The sequence below is a fragment of the Geotrypetes seraphini genome, chromosome 9 (assembly GCF_902459505.1).
Source record: "Geotrypetes seraphini chromosome 9, aGeoSer1.1, whole genome shotgun sequence".
NCBI classification, from domain to species: domain Eukaryota; kingdom Metazoa; phylum Chordata; class Amphibia; order Gymnophiona; family Dermophiidae; genus Geotrypetes; species Geotrypetes seraphini.
The window spans coordinates 81,033,179-81,059,886 of record NC_047092.1 but is presented as its reverse complement, the minus strand read 5'-3'; the positions used below and the strand labels follow the sequence as shown (position 1 = coordinate 81,059,886).

Here is a 26,708-nt window from a genome sequence, read left to right as displayed (position 1 = left end):
ATCCACCCTAAAAAAACTTCAAAGTCTGTTAGCCCATCCACAGTGGACACCAACCATGTGGTCACTGCAATTTTTGTCAATACAGCAGATGAGGTTCAACGTGGATAAGTGTAAAGTGATGCATGTCGGTAACAAAAATCTCATGCACGAATACAGGATGTCTGGGGTGGTACTTGGAGAGACCTCCCAGGAAAGGGACTTGGGAGTTCTGATAGACAAGTCGATGAAGCCGTCCACAGTTTCCCCCAACAGAGTTTCTAAATGGGTAATCTGACCTGAGAGCTTTTCCATTTGAGGCATGAACGCTGCAGTCACTGCAGAGGTAAGTTGACGTAACTGGCCCTCCGTGAACTCCCCCGCACTTGATGTTCCGGACTCGGCCATCTTGTCATCAGCAGGCTGCAATCTTTCTTTGTCCTTTTTAATCACACGACCAGACATACTGCCTCCCGATTTAGAAACAAATTGGTCCATAGAGAAACAGCTGCCAGAAAATAGCGCTACAGAGAGGCAAACGAGCAATATTTAAGTACTGTGTCCAATATTGGTCACCGTACCTAAAGAAGGATATGGCGATATTTGAGAGAGTTCAGAGGAGAGCGACGTGACTGATAAAGGGTATGGAAAACCTTTCATATGCTGAAAGATTAGAGAAACTGGGCCTCTTTTCCCTGGAGAAGCGGAGGCTTAGAGGGGACATGATAGAGACTTACAAGATCATGAAGGGCACAGAGAAACTAGAGAGGGACAGATTTTTCAAACTTTCGAAAACTACAAGAACGAGAGGGCATTTGGAAAAATTGAGAGGGGACAGATTCAGAACCAATGCTAGGAAGTTCTTCTTCACCCAAAAGGATGGTGGACACCTGGAATGCGCTTCCAGAGGGTGTGATATGACAGAGTACGCTACTGGGTTTCAAGAAGGGATTGGATGATTTCTTGAAAGAAAAGGGGATTGAAGGGTATAGATAGAGGATTGGATGATTTCCTGAAGGAAAAGGGGACTAACGGGTATAGATAGAGGATTACTATGCAGGTCCTGGACCTGATGGGCCGCCGCGTGAGCAGACTGCTGGGCGTGATGGACTTCTGGTCTGACCCAGCAGAGGCACTGCTTATGTTCTTATCTCAGAGCAAATTCATTAAAGGATAGTGTGAGCAGGGGCCCAGGAGCTGCAGAAGCTGTGTCTGCACTCCTCACTGTATCACGTGATCTCCCTATTTAAATTTTTTATAAAAAGATGGCTGAAAATAAATTGGTATCATACTCATTTGGTAACAAATCAGAGGCACAACCATCATTTTTATAATTTGGACTCTCCCCACCATGAAAGATGCTCTTTCATTTACCAACATTGTATCTTCCAGTGTCCTTTGGATCATTATACCTAAATATTTTATACCCTCTTCCTTCCAAAGGAATGGAAATGGGTCAATTATTCCCTTTACACAGTGAACGTTCAATGGAAGAGCCTCCGATTTACTCCAATTGATCTTATAACCCTAAAGTTTTCCAAAATGTTAAATCAATTGTAGTAAAGGTGGGATAGTCAGACCAGGATAAAGGTAGCTGTTCTAATTTTGGGCCAAGCCAAAGTAATTTTGTTTTGCGTTCATTCAGCTTCATTTGTACAGTAAGGGCCCATGACTGAAGTTTTGTTATACATTCTGTTATATTCCCAATGAGGTTAGTGAGATTTGAGCCTATCTCAAGGAGACCGCCGGACTGCAACCAGATTCCAGGCAGGGGAAGGAAAACGATCGCCATCTTTCTCCTTCCTTCCCCCGCTGATCACCACCCAAAACTCCACCCAGCCAGCACCAGTTCCAGCCATCCTTCAGCCCTGCTAAGGGCCAACACCAAGCAGCAGGAGCAGACCAGCCCCAGACCGCCACCAGACTCCAGGCAGGGGAAGGAAAAGATTGCCATCTTGCTTCTTCCTTCTCTTGCCGATCATCACCCAAAGCTCCACCCTGCTAAGGGCCAACACTGAACAGCAGACCAGCCCCAGACCGCCGGTCTCTCCACCGGCAGTCCAGCCGAAGGGCTACTTGCGGGGCCAAAAGGCCAAATCAAGAAACTACTACTTGCGGGGACCAAAAGGCCAAACCAAGAAACTACCTCCTACAAAACACCATCTCTATCCTCACTCATCACTACTATACATAACATGCCTCCAACATTCCAGGCTTCCCCCCTTCCCACTGCATTCCCAACCCTCCTCACAACACTATATAAGAGACATCATCAACAACTTTTATCGAACCAAGCAGCCTTATGGGGCAAAGACCTAGGAAACCTAATCACACACTCAAACAACTATAGCGAATTTAGGAGACACCTAAAAACATACCTGTTCTTGAATTACATAGGTAACGAACAAGGACAATAGCCCCCTTCGTAATTCCACCCATATCTGATCTTGCAAACTGTTAACCTCTAATCTCTAAACCAGGGGTGCCCACACTTTTTGGGCTTGCGAGCTACTTTTTAAATGACCAAGTCACAATGATCTACCAACAATAAAATTTTTCAAAAAACACAACGCACACTGTACGCATAGAAAATGTTAATCATCGTTCCTATTCCAGGGTTTTCAAAGAGGTCAAAGCAGATGACTCTATGCACTATCACTTCAGTAACAACCATACAAAAATAGACAAATATACCCCCCTCCCTTTTTACTAAACCACGTTAGCAGTTTTTAGTGCAGGGAGCTGCGCTGAATGCCCAGCGCTGCTCTCAACACTCCTAGGCTCCCTGCGCTAAAAACCAGGGACCTTAGTGTAAAATATAGACAGCAGATATAAATTCAGACACATTTTGATCACTAAATTTAAAATAAAATCATTTTCCCTACCTTGTCTGGTGATTTCATGAGTCTCTGGTTGCACTTTCTTCTTCTGACTGTGCATACAATCTTTCTTCCCTTCTTTTAGCCTGTATGCTTCCTCTCCTCCAGACCTCATTCCTTCCCCCAACTTTTCCTTCCTCTTCCCTGCCCTTTCTTTCTCTCTGCCTCCCTTTCATTTTTTTCTGTTTCTCTTCTTTCCTTCTGTCTCCCTGCCTGCCCTTTTTCTTTCTTTCTCCCTGCCCTCCCCCAAGCCACTGCCACTGCCATTACCATCGGGGACCAGGACCCAAATGCCACCAATAACAGGCCCCAAGCTCTCCCGGCTTCGGCCAACCAGCATTCCTCTCCCCGACATCAATTCTGCCGTCGGGAAGAGGAAGGCTGATCAGCCCAAGATCGTGATCAACCTATTGGGGGAAATGCTGCCGGGTCCTGCCTTCGCGGAAACAGAAAGTAGGCAGGACCCGGCAGGAACAAGAACAAATGCTTCACTAACCTGTCTCCCGCATTAGCCCGTAGCGAACGCTTGCTTCAGGGCTCTCAACATGTGCGTGCCGGCTTCCCTTCTCCCCTCCCCCCCGGACATAACTTCCGGTTTCGGAGGGAAGAGAAGAGAAGCCGGCACCCACACGTTAGAGCCCGGAGCATAAGTTCGCTACGGGCTGAAATCTCCAAGCCGGTTTTTTGTTCAGCAGCGGCAGATGACAGCTGGGCGGATCGCCCAGTTAAAAGGCCCTAGGGAAAAAGAACACTGGAGAGGAAGGCTGATCGGCCCGTAGATCAGGACGGCAACACGAGTCTATCACAGAGCCCGGGATAGGCTCCGCGATCGACTCGCGTTGCCTTCCTGAGCTACTGGTCGATCGCGATCGACGCGTTGGGCACCCCTGCTCTAAACTATGAATGTCCCAATCAATTAATGAAACTTTTCTAACTCATTGTAAATAGCACGGAACTTCCCGGTCCGGCAGTACATAAACTGTTGTTATCATTAATGTTGTTAATATCAGATGGTCACTGTTATACTCTGTAATTCGCTGACTGTACAGTTTCACCTCACTGTAAACCGCCTAGAAGTCGCAAGATTGTTGGCGGTATATAAGAATAAAGTTATTATTATTATATTATTATTATACTTCACCATCCCCATCATCACAGGCCAAGGCAAACATGATGACCTAGCCTCTCAATACAAAAACAACTGTACTAGAAACCCTGCCAACCTCATCCGCATCTTACTCTCCCCACCAACAATACACTCAAATTTGCACTCATCAATCCATGATCAGTTAACAAGACCTTCCTCCTCCATGACCTCATCTGTGACAACACGTGGGATGCCCTCATGGTCACCGAAACCTGGCTCCAAGACAATGATGGGAAAGCACTAGGCAAATTGTGTCCTCCAGGCTACCAGGCCCTAGCCTGCTCACACACCACTGGGAAAGGAGGTGGAGTGGCCACCGTCATCAAGACCTCCACCACACCAAAACTGATAAGCTCTATGAACATTCCCACCCTAGAGGTCCTAGCATTCACCATGGACCACAAACACAAAATCACCCTCATCCTACTCTACAGAGCCTCCCACTCCCCAGCAGAAGCCCTAGAGTCCCTCCTCAAATTCATCAACGAGCTATCCATGTTCCATAAACATGTGACCATCCTAGAAGACTTCAACTTCCCAGATTACCCCAACACCTCATGAATGAGTGACAGCTTTCTCTCCTCCCTCACAGACCTGGGATTCCGCCAAGCTGTAACCACCCTCACACACTCAGTAGGCAACACCTTAGACTTAATCTTTACCCATAGGGACCTGACTGCAGAGCCCCAACAAACAGTCTGCACCTCTACACCTGTCTCATGGTCAGACCACCACCTCATTGAATTCCAACTCCCGCTCGAAACTACCCCAGCCCCGCTAAAAGGCCCTATCCCACCCACCCAACATCAAATCCCTAACTTAGTCAACCCTACAGTAATGGCTTTGGCATTCACAATCTAAACAAAACGTACACCCAACATCCCCACTCCATCGACCTAGCAGCCTCCACCTGGTACTCCAACATCCAGTCCCTCTATAACAGCCTAACTCAGACAAAAACAACATTAATAACCACCAAAAAAAACACCTGCTCCCTGGTACACCAGCGACCTCCGATCCATAAAAAGATCACTGAGGAAAGCAGAAAGAAACTGGATCAAACACCCAAATTCAGAATCCAAAGCTCACTGGGAAAACACATCTACCACCTACAAAGCCGCCATCCTAGAAGCAAAGAAAGCCTACTACTCTCACTTCCTACAGAAAGTCCCAGCCAGATCCAAACAACTGTTTGCTCTTACAAACCAACTCTTCACCAACACCCAAGGAAAAAAACACAACAACCCAACTGAACTTGATAGTGTGACTTATTCCAGTCCAAGGTACAAACCATCCGCAATAATCTTGACACCGCCACCAGCACCAACCCCCAACCCAAATACTCCATCCTCTGCCACTCTATCCCAACTTCACATGGCCACCCATGCTGAGGTTCTCGAAACCCTGAGAGAACTCAAGCCCTCCGTCAACATCCTCGACCCCTGCCCATCCAGCCTCCTACTATCCACAGAAGATGCCATGGCAGAATCTATCCTCATGTACCTCAAAATGCACCCTAAATCGAACATTCAAGGGTTTTATGGGATACTGCAAGGCCACCCACACATCACACATACACCCACAGTCTGAAAAAAAAGAAAACACAGAAAAAAATGGAGAAAAAGCCTCAGTTAAGTTTCATATGGCTAAAAGTACCTCCACTTATGTGTCTTCACTATATCAAAAACAGTGGTGAAAAAATGAGGCACAAAAGCAGCCCCCCAAAAAACACCTCACATCCAGCACGCCAAAATCTCACATACAAACATTGTGTGAAAAAAGATTGCAGTCCAGAGGCACAGTCAGAAATATTGCAACTTGAACAAGGAAAAAGGAAAAACTTAGCTGTCCATGATGTCCCAGCTGTCTCCAATCAGGCTTGCTCCCAAGTCTCACTACCCGGGCTTCATGGGAAATCTCCGTTTCGCTCTTGCTGCGTCAGTTGTGAAAAACTTCCTGCATCAAAGGCAATCCACCACGACCCTCCGTGCAAATCCTTCACAAATTTCACAATCAATGCAATGCTGGCAGCAGGAAACACAGCAGAACACAGCCCTTATATATTCACGATTCCACCTCCTAGATACCACCAGTCTCAATCACTGCTCCTTAGTAACCTCTCAATCAGGAAGCTAACCAAAAAATGCGGCCCATTCAATCTGGGCATTCAGTCCTGTTGGTTGAACAGATTGTAACAGGTAAATCCAGCGCTGTTCTTTCTGTCTCAACAAACGCCACCAATCACCATGTCTGGATGAGTAGGGGGAAATGCTCAATAACAATGCAGTGCAAGTTCATTTTTCAATTCTATCAGCACTTTGTGATGTATATCATCTGGTCTAGGCAATTTGCTACTTTTCAATTTGTCAAATTGACCCATTACATTTTCACCAAACCGATAAATGCTTTCTGCCTCTTGGCTGCAGTATCCGCTGTCATTGAAGCTTCCAGGAATTTTTCCACTCAGTGATGTTATCGCTTCAAGTGGACATGCTTTTCTTACTGGTGTGCATTACATTCCCTAGAAGCTCGTCTTATGTCCACTTCCGTTCATCCTGAACTACCTTGTCTACCTCTCTAATTCTTGTCTAAAAAACAATTTAGTTAAAGTTCATCTCAATGCTATCGGTGCATTTCATTCTCGCCTGGACAACAAACCGCTTTCTGTACACACCTTAGACCCCCCTTCTCTGTTTTTGCTGTCTTCCAGGATTTCATATCTATTTGACATTTTTTCTCTCTCCATGTCTGCCATCCATCTCTCTGTGTCCCTATCTTTACTTTCCAGCATCTCTCCTCATTGTCCCTGTTCCTATCTTCCCCCCACCCTATATTCAGCATCTGCACTTTTAGTGTCCCTATCCACCTCTTGCTCCTCTTGTGTCCCAATCCCTTCTCCCTGTAATCAATAATACCCCTCTGTTTCTATCCCATCCCTTTTCCAGCATTTCCCTGTTTGTCTCTATCCCCAGCATCTCTTGTCTGTGTCCTGTCCTTCTCCTCTGTTCTCTTCCTACCACACCCCAGGTCCAGCATCTTTCCCTCTCTCGCTGACCCCTTTTGTGGTCTGGCGTAACTTCCTCTCTCTGTCTGAGTCCAATATCTCTCCTCTGTTCCAAACCCTGATGCAGTCTTTTTCCTTCTGTCAGTCTGATCTCTCTCTCTCTCTCCCTCTCCCCTGCTCCTTTTCCTGCTAGGTGCTGCACTCTACTCCACCTTAGGGTCCAGCAATCTCCATCTCCCTGCAGCTCCTCCCCCCAACCTTAGGGTCCAGCAATCTCATGCCCGCCCTGGCACCCTGAAATTTGCCTCTAATTTCCAGTGCCGGCAGCAGCACTCTTCAAGACACACTACTCTGGCTAGTGTCAGGGCTTTCCTTTTGCTGGATCTGTCTTCATGGAAACAAAGTTACCTTACTTCCTACAGAACCCAGCAGAGGAAAAGCCCCAATGCCAACCAGATTAGTTCTGAAGAGTGCCGCTGCCAACTCTTATAGTTAGGAGGAGGGGAGGGTAATAGAGAGGATGCTGATTCTGGAGCAGTAGGGAGAGGAAGAGACAACAGCTGGACCCAGGTTGGGGGGTGGGTGGAGAGGGATTACAGGCAGGTACAAAACCTAAACTCCAGGTTAGATTTTTTTTAGGGGCCATGGCGACCTGTTACCTTCGGTTTGTTGAGCCTATATATAAAATTCATAAGATTGCACATTGCTATGACCAAAATACCATCTACTTGATACCTAAATTTTAAAATGTTATCTTGATTGAGACAAAGTACAGTTCCAGCCTATCTTGACTGAGAGAATTTTATCGTTTGCAAAATGGTTCTTGAGGGCTAAGTAAAGACCATCAATTTTCTTGATTTTTCCCCTCCTTTTTTTTTTTTAACGCATTAACTAATGTGGTAAGAGACTAGTAATTATATTTTTCATTGTCATTATATTTAAACAAAGTTCTCTTAGAATATTTAGTAACTTTTTAGTAACATTATTTTCTTCTTTAAAGATGCACTGTAGAGTATAGACCACATGATTGCAGTATGAACTTTTAGTATATTTAGAATGATTTGGACAGTTTTAAATCTATACCTGAAGACTAATAGATAATATATCTATCAAATATTCAACTTAAAGAAATATATATAAAAAGGCTGGAGTCTGTCCAGAGGAAGGCTACTAAAATGGTATGTGGTCTTCATTATAATGCGTATAGGGACAGACTTAAAGATCTCAATCTGCATACTTTGGAGGAAAGGTGGGAGAGGGGAGATATGATAGAGACGTTTAAATACCTATGTAATGTAAATGCACACGAGTCAAGTCTCTTTCATTTGAAAGGAAACTCTGCAATGTGAGGGCATAGGATGAAGTTAAGGCTCCGGAGTAATCTAAGGAAATACTTTTTTACAGAAAGGGTGGTAGATGCATGGAACAGAAGAGATGGTGGAGACAGAGACTGTGTCTGAATTCAAAAGGGCCTGGGATAGGCACGTGGGATCTTTCGGAGAGAGAAAGAGATAATGGTTACTGCAAATGGGCAGACTAGATGGGCCATTTGGCCTTTATCTGCCATCATGTTTCTATGTTGTTCAGCTTTGTTGTGTCTGAGTGTAAAATTTCTCAGTAATCAAATGCAACATATTTTGACATATGTCATGTAATTTAACCTTAATCAAGTTGTCTGCATTTGCATATAGAGCATAGGTTTCTGTAATGCACTCTGAAAACTGAATACATTGGTACCTTGGTTTGTGAGCATAATTTGTTCCAGAAGCATTCTCGTAATCCAAAGCGCTTGTATATCAAAGCAAATTTCCTCATAGGAAGTAATGGCAACTCGGATGATTCATTCCACATCCCAAAAACAGGCCTATGTTGCACTCAACTTCAGTGACTTTAGATAAACCAAAATACATCTCTCCTTCTCTTCCCCCCCCCCCGACCCATATCCCTTCTTCTCTCTGTCTTCTTGTGGTCCAACACTTTTCCCACTCTCTGTTTTGGCATTTCTCCCTCCCCTTTCCAACTAGATCCAGCATTTGTACTCCCCTCTCTCTCCATCCCCACAGACCAACTTTCCATTTTCTTATTCCCCATCCATCATCTTTCTTTCTTCGCTTTCCCCATCCCTCCCTTTTTCTTTCTCTCCTCCACATGTCACCTTCAAACCTGCCTTCAGCTGAACAGCTGCAGTCATACAATTAACCCAACCCCGCCCAACCCAACCCAGTCATACAATTAACCCAAACCTGCAGCTTTGTAGCATTCCCTCGGCCAAGCTCCACCCCCTTTTACTGTTTCCGGTGGAGTTGGATGCAGCATAGGCAAAAGCGGTGGTGCCGGCGCCCACTAGAGGTAAAGGTTTGAAGGTGGACCGTGGGGGCGGGGCCAGTTCCCGGGATGGGGTGGTAGCAGCTCGGTTTGGGGAATGATGTGCACGTACGTGCTCGTTTATCGAGACTATGCTCGTTTTGCAAGTTAAAATTTGCTGGAGTGTTTTGCTCATCTTGCAAAATACTCGCAAACTGAGGTTTGACTGTACTATATTTGGAATCCATGTAATGGCATGTCTAATTCTTTTTACAGTATAAACCATTTCTCTGTCACATTTTAAAAACAACATTTTAAAAAATACCAGGAAAATTTAGTTGACAACGGAGTTTATAGCATCCCTGTATAAGTATTGAGTTCAAACATACCATATTTCAGACTACCAGTTCTTCATAGGCTTGGCTAACCTAACTATAATTCTGATCCCAACAGGCAGGCAAACACCAAGAATATGAACAGAAATTGCTGCAGGAATTGTACAAACTAAATCCAAATTTCCTCCAACCATCTGCGGGTACAGTAGACAAGAACAAGAACAAAGTATTGGGACTGCAGAGGTATGATGCTTAAGTTGCCACTAATTGTTGCCAGTGCTTTTTCTGTCAATATGCAGGATAGAATCGGGCACACAAATGTGGGGTGGAAAAAGTGGGGAATTTCATGAGGATATATAGAACAGTTCTCTTAGTACTCTGGAAAAGTCTGCGCATGTGTGTCCTTCCTAGACTAAGTGGTCATTTCAGTTCCCTTAGTGTTGTTTTTCCACTCCGTTGAAATAAAGTGAAAGGAAAAATTTCCCTTATTGAAGAGCTTTATTTACTTCTGTGTGTCAGACATTTATCCATTGTTCTGTGTTAAAGACATTTATCCATTGTTCTATGTGTCAGACATTTATTTATTCATTGTTCTTAAAAAAAAAAAAAGTTTTCATTTTCTTCCATTAGTCGAAATGTCTTAGTGAAGTCTGGGTTCCACTGTTGCCTATTGTGGGAGGGGAGAAATCTAGAACTAAAACATCCACTCAAAAGGCACAATTCTCTAAAGGATTTAGATGTATAATGTAGTCCTTTAAAACCCTGCCTCACAGTACAGCGCTTACATAGGAGAATTTAACCATTGTTCCGTTTGATTTTGTTTTTTCCAATCTGGTTTTTTTATATTCTACGTACCATCATCTGGGACCCCTGAGGAAGAAGTGTTTCTTCGAAACACGGACCATGTCGGGTCTTGTCCACATGAATACTAGAACCAGCTTTGGGATTTTTATCATATTTATTTTATGTATGTTATAAATGTTTTTATGATTTTTTTAAAATTAAATTCCTGCACTTTGTACATTACACTGCAGTTTTGTTTTTTGTTTTCTGCTTTGCATTTTTTCCTGCAGTTCTTGTTGGTTTTTTTTGTCCTACATTAAAGATGCCCAAGTTTTAAGTTAGGTGCCTCTAGGTGTAATTCTGTAAATAGCACCTAAGCACAATTGACAAGCAATAAATAGGCACCTATCTTTTTAAATGCCATTTACAGAATTTCCCCCAAAATGCCTACCGTATTTTTCACTCCATAAGACACACCCTAAATTTAGAGGAGGAAAACAAGAAAAAACCATTCTGAACTAAATTCTCCCTGCCAGGCTTGGCATCCTGTGCCCCTCCCTGCCAGGCTCTGCCTCCCCCTCAGGTGGTCTAGTGGTAGGCAGGGGCAGGGCACAGAGCAGGCAGGCCTAGTGGCCTAGTGACAAGTAGGCAGGCAGGCCCCTCCCCCAGTACCTTAAATCATCCCCCAGGTGCCCCCAGTACCTTAAATCCACCCTCCCATACCACATGTCCCCCCAGTACCATAAATCATCCCCCACGTAACCCCCAGTACCTTTAAATTCCATCCCAGGCCACCCAATCAATCATCACTTTTATATACCCCTAGCACATTTAAATTCAATCCCAGCCCCCCCAGCACCTTTAAATTCCAACCCAGCACCCCCCCCCCATCAATCATCATTTTTACATACCCCCCAGCACATTTAAATTCAATCCCAGCCCTCCAGCACCTTTAAATTCTGCCCTAGCACCCCACCCCAATCAATCATCAAATTCTTGACACTTTGTTGTGTCTGTCCAAAAACGTTTAATGAAAGCAAACTATATAGCGACCAAGGACCAGCACACGGCACAACTAATATGGTAAGTGTATTCAGGTAAAACCCGGGTAAATTGATATTGCCCGGTATATAACACACTTCTAAGGGGTGTTGGGGTGGGAGCAAGAATGAGTGATTCTGAGAGGCAGAAGACCAGGTATGTCATCGGGCCTGTGGCGTATCATCGCAGGGTGTGGGTGGTGGCCCCTTGGGGTACCCACAAACTATTGGCATGAAAACAACAAGCACCCCCAATACACCCGCAGGCAAGATTCCTGCAGGCAGAGAAAAAAGACAGGCAAAGGATCTGCAGCGGTGGCAAGCCTTCAGCAGACTATCTGCCGGCACAAGCTCTCTTCTAGCATCGGGGTGAGCTGCTGGATAGATGGAGCCAAGTGGGGCTGGCGATCTACCTCTGACCCCTTCGATCTACAGGTAAACTAAACTAAACCTTAGGTTTGTATACCGCGCCATCTCCACAGGCGTAGAGCTCGGCACAGTTTACAGAGTTAGGAAGAAAGGAACTCCAATGAAGGGTTATAGGAAAGGAACAAGAAGAAAGTGAGGGACAAGTGTCCCAGAGAGCAGGAGGTGTTAGATTTTTGAAAAGAGCCAAGTTTTCAGGTGTTTGCAGAAGAATTGGAGGGAGTTTGAATTTCTGAGCGGGGATGTGAGATTGTTCCAGAGTTCTGTGGTTCTAAAGGGGAGGGATGTTCCCAGTTTTCCTGTGCGGGATATACCTTTTGTAGAAGGGAATGATAGTTTCAGTTTTTGGGAAGATCTGGTGGAGTTAGGGTTAGAGGAGTTCCAAAGGAGTGGAATAACGGGAGGAAGGATGCCGTGTAGAATCTTGAAGGCTAAGCAGGCACATTTAAAGAGGACTGGAGTGTACTGGAAGCCAGTGGAGCTTGGACAGGAGTGGAGAGACATGGTCGAACTTGCCTTTTGCGAAAATAAACTTATCCACGGCGTTCTGAATTAGCTGAAGTCTATGGAGGTTTTTCTTTGTTAGGCTTATAAAGATGGAGTTGCAATAATCCAGTCTAGAGAGGATGGTGGACTGAACAAGGATGGCGAAGTGAGAATGATGAAAGCAGGATCTCACTTTCCTCAGCATATTAAGGCTAAAGAAGCATTTTTTTACCAAGGAGTTGAGGTGGTCATTGAAGGAGAGAGAGGAATCTATGATGATTCCCGGGACTTTGCTTGAAAACTCAAGCTGAAGAGTGGGGCCGGAGGATAAAGGGATGGAGGTGGGTAAATGATCTAATATTGGGCCGAGCCAAAGTAATTTTGTTTTGGACTCATTCAGTTTCATTTGTACAGATTGGGCCCAGGATTGGAGGTTCATTATACATGCGGATATGTTCTCAGCGAGGTTAGTGAGGTTCGAGTCTGTCTCGAGGAGGATGAGGATGTCGTCAGCATAGGTATAGAGAGTTTCAAGGGGGGATAGGTGGAGGAGTTTCAGAGAGGACATGTAGATGTTGAAAAGGATAGGAGAAAGGGGTGAGCCTTGCGGGACTCCGCATATCGGCTTCCAGGGGGAGGATGAGGTGCCGTTTATGTTAACAGTGTAGGAGCGGAAACGTAGGAATTTCGAGAACCAATCTAGGACTGTGGAGCTTATGCCTATTTCGGAGAGTTGGAAGATTAGGATATCATGATGGATGACGTCGAAAGCTGCGGAGAGGTCGAATTGTAAAAGAACAGCTAATTTATTGCGGGAATGGAGTTGTTGCACCTTGGAGATTAGTGAGGCCAATAGGGATTCGGTGCTGAAGTTGGGTCTGAAGCCGAATTGGTGGGGTAGGAGAATAGAGAATCTTTCTAGGTAGGATGAGAGTTGAGTAGATATGATAGATTCTAACATCTTGGTATGCATGTCCAACAGGTAGATTGCGATCTACCTGTTGGACATGCCTGCTCTATATGATCTATACAACACCAGACGCTTAGCTAAGTAGTCCAGCAAGGTATCATAGACGCCCTGTTGGACTACTTTCAAAATTTTAAATTGAAGCCGAAATGATATCTTTAGCCAAAATAATTTTTTAAAGATGGGATAAATATGTTATTATGAGACACTCCCATCAACATCTGAGCCACTGAGTTCTGTACGGTTTGTAATGCCTTGATACGAACAGAGGGTAAGCCTAAATAGCTACCATTGCCTAAATAGATACCACTGCGAACGAACCATCGTTTGTAGTATTTGTCTGAAATCCTAATTAACACATTCTTCAAATGAGAAAGTTTCTGCATGGCAAAATACACTAGCTGGACTTCTCTTGAAACTTGAGCTTTGACAATTTTGCATCAAGAAGCATGCTAAATACCCTAATCTCTTCACTAATCTTGATCACATGATCACACAGATGGATCTCTTTCGGCCATAGGTGTTCATCTGCATCTCCAACAATCATTATTTGAAAAGAGTTCTTCCGTTTGACCTTCAAACCAGGAAATCACAGCTTCCTTGATGTCTTCATCACTTGAAAACCACTTTCCACGGAGAGATTTCTTCAAAACTCAGAGCAGGAAATAATCCGAGGGAGCCAGGTCAGGACTGTAGGGTGGATGGTTCAGCTACTGAAACTCACATTCTCAGCAACCTGTGATTGTCATGACACATGCACCGGCACATTGTTGTGAAGAAGCAGCACGCTTGCTGTGAGTTTTCCTTGTTTTTTCTCCTTGATTGACTCCCGCTAAGTGATCATTGTGTTGGTGTAACTCTCCCTAATTATGGTTGTCTTGTGTGGTATGAACTCCAGAAGCAAAAGTCCTTCATCATCCCAGAAGACAGTTGCCATGAGTTTGCCTGCAGATTTTTCTGTCTTAAACTTTTTTAGGGTGGGGGATGACTTATGCTTCCACTGCATTGACTCCATTTTGGACTTAGTATCTCTATGATAGACCCAAGTCTCACCTCCAGTCACCAAACGAAGAGAAAAATTCACTTGGTCTTCACAGAGCATCTCCAAGTTTTCCTGACATCATTGGAGCCTCGTGGCCTTCTGACATAGCGTCAGCATTCTTAGAACTCATCTTTCACTAACCGTGGACATGCCCAACTTTTCATGAATTATTTTCCATACTGTATCTTCCGAGATGCCCATTTCTTCAGCAATTCGGGAAACCTTAATTCATCTGTCTGACAAAATTAAATCCTCGATTTTCTTGCATATTTCTGGCAAAATTAAATCCTTGATTTTCTTGCATATTTCTGTGGAAGTTGTTTCCACAGGCCGACTGGTGTGAGGGTCATCTTCAATGGCCAAAAATATGTGGAAAAACTCAGTTTCACCCCAGATACTGCTCGATCCTCACAAGGTAAACTACTGAAAATTATTCAATAAGTGAAGGAAAAAGGTCTCAGAGCACCACTTCAAGGATCATCACCATGATATCCAAAGTTGAAAAACCATATGATCCTTGGAGTGGTGCTCTTGAGACATTTTTCCTTCACTTATTGAATATTTTTCAGTAGTTCATCTTCAATGGATTCTCTACCCCACTTAAATTGCTTGCTCCAAAATTTTATTTTGTAAGATGATGGGGCAGACTCACCATAAACTGTAGTCATGCATTCATGGATCACCTTTGGCTTTTTCCCTTCTTTTCTTACTTGATTCACCCAATGTCTCTTGTGACATCCTGTCTCTTGAAATGTTAGATTTACTGAGCTGCATCTGTGCTTGAGTAAACTTAAGACATGTCACAGCATGCACAGACTTTTTAACACACTTTCTACTTTCTTTCATACTCGGGTAAATTTTTTAAATACCCCTCGTATATGCTTAACATATGTTGGATACATATATTGTCTAGAATTTCAACATCTACTATTGATACCAGACTTCTTGCTTGGCTATGTGCAGTTGGTCTCCGAGAAGACATTCATTTGAGGCTAGCAGACACTCATTGTACTGGAGACTACCTCTTTTGTCACTAAATGAGAGACTGTGAATACCATAAAGTACTAGGACTACTGTTCTATTTTATAATACCTTTTGGCTATGCAGCTGTTCTAAGGTGTCTGCTAGACAAACGAGTGCGTTACAGTACCACAGTGCATCAGTCGAGTTCTTCTACTGCAAGGTACTCTATCCATTCTCTCAGTGAGTTATCTTTACCTATGGATTAAGATCTCAGGTATCAGTACTCCAGAGAAGCTTCACCTTCATTCTCTGCTGTGAGATGAGCTTCGAAGTCACCTTTGCCTTGAGGACATCCTTCTTCAGATTAGATATCCTTTTCCAAGTTTCTCTGCCAAATGAGTAAAGATCTCCACATCACATTGGATTCTGACTCCAGATACTCCACAAAGTATTTGGAAGAAATGGGTATGCCTCATCCTCCTAGGGAGTCTCTAAAATTACCCATGAATCGCCTTTTCTCTCAGACCTTCAAACAAAATCTTGAGACACCATATTCCATTCCCGTTGTGCCAGCAAAGTTGGAATCTCGCTACAGGATGATCCACTGTAAGGGCTTTGAAAAGTCTCAATTATTTCATCAGTCCCTTCTCGTGGAATCTTCTTTAAAGAGAACCAATCTGGCCAAAGTTTATGCTACTGTCTTGCCTGGAAGAGAAGGTAGGACTATGGACAAGTTTGGTCGTCGCCTGTATCAAAATTCACTTATGGCAACCAGAGTTCTGAATTACAGTTTTGTCTTCACCTCTTATCTCAAGCATTTGGTCAACACCATGCCTGATTTTGTCAAATATATTCCACAACATTGACTTCCAGAGTTTCAACAGCTGTGCAACACTCTGGCTCAACTTCGCATGTATCTTGTTCAATCTTCATATGATGTATTTGAACTGTCCTCGAGAGTCACTGCATTCTCAGTGACAATGTGCCGGCTTGCCTGGCTTTGCACTGTAGATATGGAATCGAATCTTCAAGATGGTCTGGCCAACATTCCTTGTCAAGGCACTGAGTTGTTCAATGATTCTATCGAGGCAGCTACCAAGCGTTTGTCTGAATTAGAGAAATTGTAAGCCTTCTACCTCTAAGGGATTCAGGCCTACTCCATCCAACCAGAGGCGTTTTCTTCAGAGGGCGGCTCCTTATTCAAGGTTGCTTCCTAAGAAACAACAGCAGCAAAAACTTCAGACTCCTGCTGCACTCAAGGCCTCTCAGTCTTTTTGACCATCTAATACAGAGCATAAAAATCGTTCTGCCTCTGTCCTCTCCTCTTCCCATTAGGGGTTGTCTCAATCATTTACCAACGATGGGCAACTCATTACATCAACTCAGCAGCAGGGAGACACTACTTCTACCAGTTTTTCTGTCTCTGCTTACACAGAGTCAGGGGTCTCTACTTCATCCCAACCTGCAGTCTCTACACCTGACAGCTTGGTACCTCTCAACCTAACTGCCATTCTACAATTTTCTCAATCTGTGAAGGACATTCTAGAAGCTTCTATGAAGCCTACCACTAATCAATGTTACAACCAGAAATGGACTAGGTTTTCTGCTTGGTGCTCCATTCATCACAAGGAGCCTCAATCTACCTCCTAGTCTTCAGTTTTGGATTACCTGTTGCATTTATCTCAATCAGGACTCAAATCCACATCCATTTGAGTCCATTTCAGTGCAATTGCTGCTTTTCATCAGCCTATCAAAGGGAAACCCCTCTCTGCTCATCCTGTGGTTTCCAGATTTATGAAATGACTTTTTAATGTCAAACCATCTCTCAAACTGCCTCCAGTGGTTTGGGATCTCAATGTTGTTCTTGCTCAATTGATGAAGCCTCCTTTTGAACCAATGGCTTCAGCTCATCTCAAATATCTCACTTGGAAAGTGGTTTTTAGTCATTGCTCTTATATCTGCTCGCAGAGTCAGTGAGCTTCAAGCTTTAGTAGTGGACCCACTTTTCACAGTATTCCATCATGACAAGGTGGTCCTTCGTACTCATCTTAAATTCTTACCTAAAGTGGTTTCAAAATTTCATCTCAACCAATCCATTCTACTTCCAGTGTTTTTTCCTCATTCCCATCCTGGAAAAACAGCTCTTGGACTGTAAGCGTGCTTTGGCTTTCTACTTGCAAAGGACTAAGCCACAAAGATCTGCTCCTCCACTTTTTGTCTCCTTTGATCCAAACAAGTTGAGATGTCCAGTTTCCAAGCGCACCATTTCCAACTGGTTAGCTGCTTGCATCTCTTTCTTCTATGCTAAGGCTGGACTGCATCTACAGAGTCAAGTCACAGACCATACAGTCAGAGCTATGGCAGCATCAGTAGCTTTCCTTAGATCTACTCCTATTGAGGAAATCTGCAAAGTTGCCACCTGGTCCTCAGTTCATACTTTCACCTCTCAATAATTGTCAGGATGCTTTTTCCAGATGGGATGGCCATTTTGGCTAGGCAGTTTTACAAAATTTATTCTTCTAAATTGCCAACACTCTCACCATCCCATTCTAGTTAGCTTGGAGGTCACCCATATGTGAGAATATGCTGCCTACTTGTCCTGGGATAAAGCACAGTTACTTACCATAACAGGTGTTATCTGGTGACAGTAGGCAGATATTCTCACGATCCACCCACCTCCCCTGGTTGGCTTCTTAGCTAGCTATCTGAACTAGGATGCACGCCCTACGTCGGGCGGGAAGGCCCTTGCGCATGCACGGTGTAGCAGTCGCAAACTTTCTAAAAGTTTTACAAGCAAGTCTGCTTGCGAGGCTATCCTCACCAGACTCTGTGGATGAAGTCACCCACATGTGAGAATATCTACCTGCTGTCCCTGGATAACACCTGTTACGATAAGTAACTGTGCTTTCTCTGCTTGAGAGCAGAGTGGGCGGGAGTATATTGAGAGAGTTTGGGTGTGATGTAGGCAGAAGTGATGAGGTGGAATATCTTGTAGGCCATAACAAGGGCTTTGAACGCACAGTGTTCTGCACAGAGGGCTGGGGAGATGGGGTCATAGTAATCCAGGTCATATAGGAGGCAGATCGCAGAGTTCTGCACTTTCTGGAGGCACTTGAGTTCTTTTACGGTGATTCCATTGAAGATGGAGTTACAATAGTCCATTCTGGAGAGTACATAGGCGTAGAGGAGTTGGGCTAGGTCAGGTTTAGTGATATATGGTTTGATCCTTTTTAGTTGACACAGATAGTAGACCACTTGTGAGATATGGGCTGAGAGGGACAGGTGGCCATCTAGTAACACCACAAAGCTACGCACTTGGTCTTTTGCTGATAAGAGTGTGGAATCCCAAGATAGTATTGGGCAGGTGAAATTAGTGTTCTTTCTGATCCATAGAAGTTCAGTTTTGGCAGCATTCAGCTGAAGTTTGTTATCTGTCATCTAATTCTTCATGTCAGTGAGGCAGTGTTGAAGGTTGGTGAGTTGGGTAGATCGGTCTTTACCTAGCGGGAGGAGAACCTGAATGTCGTCTGCATAGGAGTGGGTTTTAATGTTGTATTTCTGGGCGATATCGATAATTGGTCTGATGTATAGGGTGAAGAGGACAGCAAAGCACCCTGGGGGACTCTATATTTGATGGGTTTTGGTTCTGATTTGTTTGGGCCTAGTAGTACGGATTGAGTTCTCTGTTGAAGGAAGGAAGTGAACCATTGAAGTGTAGAGTCCTTGATTCCTAGGTCAGTGAGCCTGTGCAGTAGGAGTTGGTGGTCAATAGTGTCAAAGGCAGTACCTAGCTCTAGCAGTACTAGCAGGGCATCGCTACCTTTGTCTAGTATTGACCAACTGTCATCGATGATGTCTAGAAGAACTGCTTCTGTGCTGTGGCCAGCTCGGAAGCCAGATTGAAAAGGGGAAAGGGCATTTTGTTCTTCTGTGAATGGGAGTAGCCAGTGGCGTACTGGTCTTTCCAGGATTTTGGATACAAATGGGAGTCTGGAGACTAGGTGGTAGTTGTTTGGGTCATTTGGGTTGAGGTTTCTTGAGAATGGGTTTGATAATAGCCATTTTCCAACTGAGTGGGACCTTACCAGTTGCCAGGGAGGTGTTCATGATGGGGAGGAGGGATTCAGCTAAGGTGTCGGCAGTGGATAGGAGGAGGCTGGAAGGGCAGGGGTCTAGGATGGTACTGGAGGGTTTGAGCGCCTTCAGAGTTTCAAGAAGTTCATTGTGTGTGGCTGGGGGGAGTTGGGATAGTGATCTGGATGCTGGGTTAGTCGGACCTTGAGGAGTTCAGGTCAGAGGGGGACCATTGCTGGGGGTGTTCAGTTTGTTGCGGATGGTGTCAATTTTGTTTTGGAAGAATCTAGATAGGGTCTTGCTGTCTAGGTCTGTGGGGCTGTTGGGATTGCATCCTTGGGCAGCAGATAAGAGGCAGTTTGTCAGGGCAAACAAGTGTCTAGACCGGTTGGGGACTTTTGTAGGAGTTGAGAGTAGTAGGGTTTTTTTGCCTCCAAGATGGAGGCTAGTAGGCTCTTCCAGTGTGCCTTTGATTCTTCATTTAGGTGTTTAACCCATTTTCTTTCGAATTTCCTCAGAGTTCTGTTCAGAGATTGCAGGTCGTTAGTAAACCAGGGGGCTGGGGGTTTGTTGGTGGGTGCCTTTGTGTTTCTTTTCTGGGCAAGGTTGTCGTAGAGGGACTGGATTCCTGAGTGCCAGTTGGAGGCAGCCAAGTCAATGGATTGGAGGTGCTGGCTGCAAGTTTTGCTGATGCTCTGGATGCCAGCTGTCATTTTTTGTGGGTTAACTGAGTCTGCGATATGAGTGCAAGTGATGGGATTCAGGTTTTGGGGGGCTGGGGTGGTTTTATCAGGGAGCTGGAATGTGATAAGGTGGTGGTCTGACCATGGGACTGGAGTGATGGTGCAGTTAGAATGTTGGGGTCAGTGATGAGGTCTTTGTGTATGAACACTAAGCTATTGCCTGCTGAGTGTGTAGAGGTGAATATAATCTGGATAAGTCCTAGGTGCAAAGGTACAAAAAAAAGAAATTAAGAAGTAACAAATGTGTCAAAAAGATAAGTCTTTACTGATTTCCTAAAGGATTGATAGGAAAAAACATTTGAGATTTTTTTGCCAGCTTGAAATGAAAGTGTCCTATCTAGAAATCTCTTGTAATGATAAGATTTCAAAGTGGGAAATGCGAATACGTAAATGAGAACTATGAATATGAACCAGCTCAAAATGAGAGAAGAGATAAGTTGGGGCCAAGCCAGATAAGGTTTTGAAACAAATGCAAGCAAATTTAAAAATAATTCTTGCCTCCGCTGGGAACCAGTGCAATAGTTTATAATATGATCTGGTTTTTTTCAGTCCAAAAATGAGGCGGACGACTGAGTTCTGAATAATAATCAGTCTTTTGATGTTTCTTTTATAGGATCCAAGATATATTACAATAATCAAGGATACTTAATATAAGAGACTGGACCAGTAGTCTAAAGGATGCTGGATTGAAGCATTTTTTTAATGGTGCGAAGCTTCCACAGTATAAAGAAATATTTTTTGACCAATGAATCAATATGTTTATGTAAGATTAAATGACAGTCTAAAGCAGTGTTTTTCAACCGCTGTTCCGCGGCACATTAGTGTGCCGCGAGATGTTGCCTGGTGTGCCGTACGGTCAGGGCCGCCATCAGGGCAGTACCACCAGTCTAGGGAGAGGGGCGGTCCGCCCCACGTGGACAGGAGAGAGCTGGACGGGGGACCCGCGGAGTACAATACATCTCGAGCCGCGAGGCTCGTCTTCTGTTCCTGCCTGCCCTGCAGCTAACATATAGCCGATCGCAAGCGTTCCCCGATGTCAGCGCTGACGTCGGAGGGAGGGCTTAAGCAAAGCCTGCCCTCCGACGTCAGCGCTGACGTCGGAGAATACTTCCGTTCGGCTATTTGTGTGCGGCAGGGCAGGCAGGAAGCAGAAGACAAGCCTCGCGGCTTGAGCTTCGTTTTGCTGAGAAAGTTGCAAAGATGGGCTGGGAGGCAAACACGGAACACAAAAGGGGGGAGGGAGTGCGTTTTGGACACAAGGCATGAACTTGGGAGAGAGGAAGGGAGGGAAAGAGATGCTGAGGTGGGGGAGGGAATGGGTTTTTGGACACAGAAGGCATGGACTTGGGAGAGAGGAAGGGAGGGAAAGAGATGCTGAGGTGGGGGAGGGAATGGGTTTTTGGACACAGAAGAAATGAACTTGGGAGAGAGGAAGGGAGGGAAAGAGATGCTGAGGTGGGGGAGGGAATGCGTTTTTGGACACAGAAGAAATGGACTTGGGAGAGAGGAAGGGAGGGAAAGAGATGCTGAGGTGGGGGAGGGAATGAGTGTTTGGACACAGAAGGCATGGACTTTGGAGAGAGGAAGGGAGGGAAAGAGATGGTTGTGTACACGGGGAATAGAAGAAAGGAGAATTTTTGGTCATAGGGAGGGAGTGAGGTACAGATAGTGGCAAACCAGGGTGGGGGGGGGCGGACTGCCCCACCCTGGGTTTACGTCCCAAGGGGGTGCACAGCTGGCCACCCTCCAGTGTTGTCCCTAGGCTGGCAAACTGCGGCTCTTTAGCCACTTGAGTGCCACCGCCGCCAACGGTGTTGTTGGCGGTGGCAGCATTATAAAATACTTTCTTTGTGTTTATTTGATTCCTATTCAAGAGAATTACTTTATATATAGTCAATATAGGCACAGAGTTAAATTTTTTAACATTTTCTAATGGTGGTGTGCCTCGTGATTTTTTTCATGAAACAAGTGTGCCTTTGCCCAAAAAAGGTTGAAAAACACTGGTCTAAAGTGACTCCCAATATTTTTATAGAAGTATTTATTAAGATAATCCTGTCCATTAAGTTGTAATACAGTTTCTTTGATTTTGTCATTTGGACTAGCTAAAAATACTTTTGTCTTTTCAGAATTAAGTTTTAGTCTGAATGTGATTGTCCATTGTTCAATCTGGGTAAGAACAGATGAGATATATTTTTTTTTTGTCTCAGCGGAAAGTGAAATAATGGGAATGATAATAGTGATATCCGCATAAATATAGAATTTCAGGTTTAGGGTCGATAATAGATATTAAAAAGTTAGGGCGACAGTGGCAATCCCTGTGGAACTCCACATGGATTACTCCAGGGTGGAGAATAGTTACCATCACTGTACACCTGATACAATCTTTTCTTTAGGATACCTTGAAACCAAGTCAGTACATTTTCTGAAAGTCCAATTGAATCCAAACATCTGAGCAGAATGTCGTGATCCACCAGATCAAAAGCACTGCTCAAGTCAAGTTGCAAGATCAGTGCACGTTTACCCAGTCTAAATAAACGGTAAAGATAATCTGTCATAGAAGCAAGAACCGTTTCAGTACTAAAGCCTGCTCTGAAGCCGGACTGATGGTCATGTAAGAGATTAAATTTCTCTAAATAATTCACAAGGTCGTCGTTAACTAGCCCTTCCATCATTTTCACAAAAATAAGGATATTAGCAATAGGTTTATAATTAGCTGTAAGCGCAATAGACTCTTTGGAATTTTTATAATAGGAATAATAATATGACCAAGCTCATCAGGAAATATACCGTTGTTCAGTAGTTAAATGATCCGCTTAAAGGGAAGAGGAGCAGTTTTCTTAATATTAGGTGGGCAATTGTCTAATAGACAATTTGACTTTACATATTTAGAAAAGAGCAAACAGAATTGTCCAAGTCCTTTAAATTTTCTTCACACTTCTACCTCTAACCCTCTGTTGTAGTTCCTTCCTATTTCTCCTACTGTAAACCGCGTCGAGCTCTACGAACGTGGAGATGATGCGGTATACAAACCTAAGGATTAGATTAGATTAGAATTGGTGCCAGTCTGGGATATTAAACTGATTCCAGTGCATATCAGCTATTAGACCTTCATTTGATGGAGAAACTAAAGTAATTAGGTAGTTATTGTCTAGACCAGTGTTCTTCAATCTTTTTACACCCGTGGATTGGCAGAAATAAAATAATTATTTTGTGGACCGGCAAACTACTAGGACTAAAATTTAAAAACCCCGTTTACGCCCCATCTCTGCGAGCTCGGTCCCCGCAAACCATCTGATCCCATCTGCACAAGCCGCAATTATGATTTTACATTGAACGTATTTTATTAAAGTATAAAAAGAAACAATATTATGAACAATTGTGATTTTATAAATACAAATATACAGAGCACGGACCAACAAAACCCCTGTCTCCCCTCCCCTTCACATATATCCCCTCTACTATCAAGAAAACTGAACAAGCCAAGTTATTATAGAATGCTACATAGAAATATCATGCTGACAGAATACTGCAGTCCCCAGTTATGTCTCTAACAGGATATATATTTCAAATCTGATATATTCTAATGACAAAATAGAAATAAAATTATTTTTTTCTACCTTTTGTTGTCTCTGGTTTCTGCTTTCATCTTCTTTTCACTCTTTTCCTTCCAGCATCTGCCCATTCCATCCAATGTCTGCCTTCTCCCCCTTCCATATGTATCTGACTTCTTTATATGCCCCTCTTCCCTGTCCATCCAGCCTGTTCCTCCTCTCTCCTTTTTACATCATTCATTCCAGCTTCACTGCCTTCTTCATTTTTATCTCTCCTACACCAGATCTAGCATCTTTATCCCTCTCTCATTTCTCTGTTGACCCCCTTTCAGCATCAATGTCTCTCTACTTTCTCATTCCTCTCTCTCCCCTTTCCCTCATCTGATCTCTCCATTCCACCCTGACCCTCTTCCCCTCCTGTAATCTCCCTGCCAGCTGTTTCCTTCCTTTTTTCTTTCTCCCTTCCCTCCTTCCTTTTTTTCCCTTCTCCCTTCCCTCCTCCCTCTATCCAACATTAACTCTCTTCCCATCCCTTTCCCTCCTCTCCTCCCAGCATCTCTCCTTCTTCTCCCTTCCCTCTATCCAACATTAACTCTCTTCCCATCCCTTTCCCTCCTCCCCTCCCAGCAGCATTTCTCCTTCTAATTCTTTCCAAGTCCAGTAACAGCTCTCTCTTTATCCAGCAGCTTCCCAGCCTCCTACAGTGGCTTCCTCCCCTTCCAGCAGCTCTCAGTACTTGCCTGCAGGAAGTTGCCGGTAAATCACTGCCCTGGCAAGTAGGAGAGCTGGTGGGAGGGGAGACAGCCACTGTGAAGGCTCCCCAGGATCTTGCTCGCACACGCTGACCATCTCCCTCCACCTGCACCTGTATCTGCAGCTCTCTCCATTCTACTCGCGACTTCCCCGCGGCCCTCTTCAGCAACTCGGCTGGGGCGGCGATCAAGACAGGCTGCCGACATCGGGACCTTCACTCTCTGAGTCCCGCCTATTTTGTTTCAACTTCCTGTTTCCTAACAGGCGAGACTCAGAGAGGGAAAGCCCCGACGTTGGCAGCCTGTCTTGATCACCTGAGGCTGGGAGGAATATTAGTGGGGAGGAACCGCAGTCCAGTGGCGTACCTAGGGTATGTGGCACCCGGGGCCCATCATTTTTTGACACCCCCCATGTAAAAAAATATTTTTTGTAATGACCATGAAATGGAATAAATGGTCAGAATAGAAACAGGCAGTGAAAATTTTCTTATATTCCAAACATAACATAACATAAATTATGTCTGAATTGTCATGACATCAGAAGTACATATGGAGTAGTTGCAGGTGATGCTTGGGACAGTTCTGATTGTGTTAGTTCGGTTTTATGTGTTTTTTGAAAAGAAGGGTTTTTATTTCTTTTTGAAGGTTTTGTAGTCTGTGGTCGAGGTCAATAGGTTGTAGAGTTGGGGGTCGAGTGTTAACAGCTCGAATGGCTAGGAGATTGTCGAACAGTTTTTTTCTTTTGACGTTTTTGGTTGGAGGGTGTGTGAATGGTGCGTGAGTTCTCCTATGTCTGTTTGAGGTGGATTGAATTATTTAGCTGAAGAAATTAGTTACCCCCTCATCCCACACACATTAATTCTCTTCCATTTTTGTTCCCATTATTAAAAACACTGATAAGTTCTCAGAAAAAAAATACATTAAAATAAGTGAAAACAAAGGCCCCTACAGATGAGAACATAACATAAGAATAGCCTAACTGGGTCACACCAATGGTCCATCATGCCCAGTAGCCCATTCTCATGGTAGTCAATCCAGGACACTAATACCTGGTCAAAACCCAAAGAGTAGCAACATTCCATGCTACCGATCCAGGGCAAGCAGACACTTCCCCCATGTCTTAATAACAGATTATGGACTTTTCCTCCAGGAATTTGTCCAAATCTTTCTTAAAACCAGCTACACTATCTGCTTTTACCATAACTTCTGGCCACTTCATTTTTAAGTTTAGATCTTTCCTTTCAAACAGAGACCTTGCTAGATGTCAAATACAGCACAAGGTAACTTCACATGGACTTAGCTGTGCAGGAAATGTGAATCTCCTCATACACCCACCATATATTGCAAAAATGTGCAAAGGTCTGTTTTTTCTTTTGATCACTACATAGCCTAATGCCACACAAGCAGCGCTGTTACAAACATATTCTGTAGGTCAATGCTAAGGATAACAAAGTTTCCTTCCTTGGACCAGAAGGAGATACTGATAAACCACTGGAAGAGATCCCAAAACAACACCCAAAGACCCACTCAGTGTGTGAACCAGTTGAGTGGAGTGGACTAACTGGGGGGTGGAAATGGGCCCGGAGTTTGCCCAACAGAATTTCCCAGACCACCTCTTCCTCTCAACACATTGACACGCTGTCACCACCACCACTAGGAACACCTCACTGGGTAGGCCAGCTATGCTATAAACTTTATAAAACACATTATTATATTTTCTTATAAAGCACATATTTTAACTGAGCTCTCTGACATCCTCAGCCTTTCCATTCACAAAAATAGAAGGAAGAAAAGTTTCCATTTCCTGCTGTCTCATGTCCCCAGCCTATACAATATTTTTTTTCTGCAGACCCTTCAAAAGTCTGACCAAATCCTCGTTTCACTTGCATTATAAAGTACTGAGGATGCCATCTCTCCCCATTCCCCCTGTCTCACCCCCTTGTAGGCCTGTCCCCCCCTTGAAGGCCTGCCTGCCCCCCCTTGAAGGCCTGTCCCTCCCCCTTGAAGGTCTGCACACCCCCCGAAGGCCTGTCCCCCTCCTTGAAGGCCTGCCTCCCCCCTTGAAGGCCTGCCTGCCTGTCACCCCCCTCCCCCTTGAAAGCCTGCCTGCTTGCCTCACCCTGAAGGCCTGATGCCCCGACCCACCCCGAAGGACCGCTTGCCCCTCTGGCCTCCCCGCATCACCTATGAAGCAGCCCGCAGCAGGAACGCAATGTCAGCGATCCCTGCGCTGCTT

The 26,708-nt window shown here is 44.4% G+C and overlaps 1 protein-coding gene across 5 annotated transcripts in view; it reads left to right on the top strand.

Moving 5' to 3' along the window:
• Positions 1-26,708, top strand: part of CNOT4 (CCR4-NOT transcription complex subunit 4) — a 974,933-nt gene that overhangs the window by 329,699 nt on the left and 618,526 nt on the right. For all 5 annotated transcript variants that reach the window (XM_033957877.1, XM_033957875.1, XM_033957878.1 and 2 more), the window contains one exon: positions 9,764-9,888. In XM_033957877.1, coding sequence (XP_033813768.1) covers positions 9,764-9,888 — 125 coding nt within the window. The remainder of the gene's footprint in view (positions 1-9,763; positions 9,889-26,708) is intronic.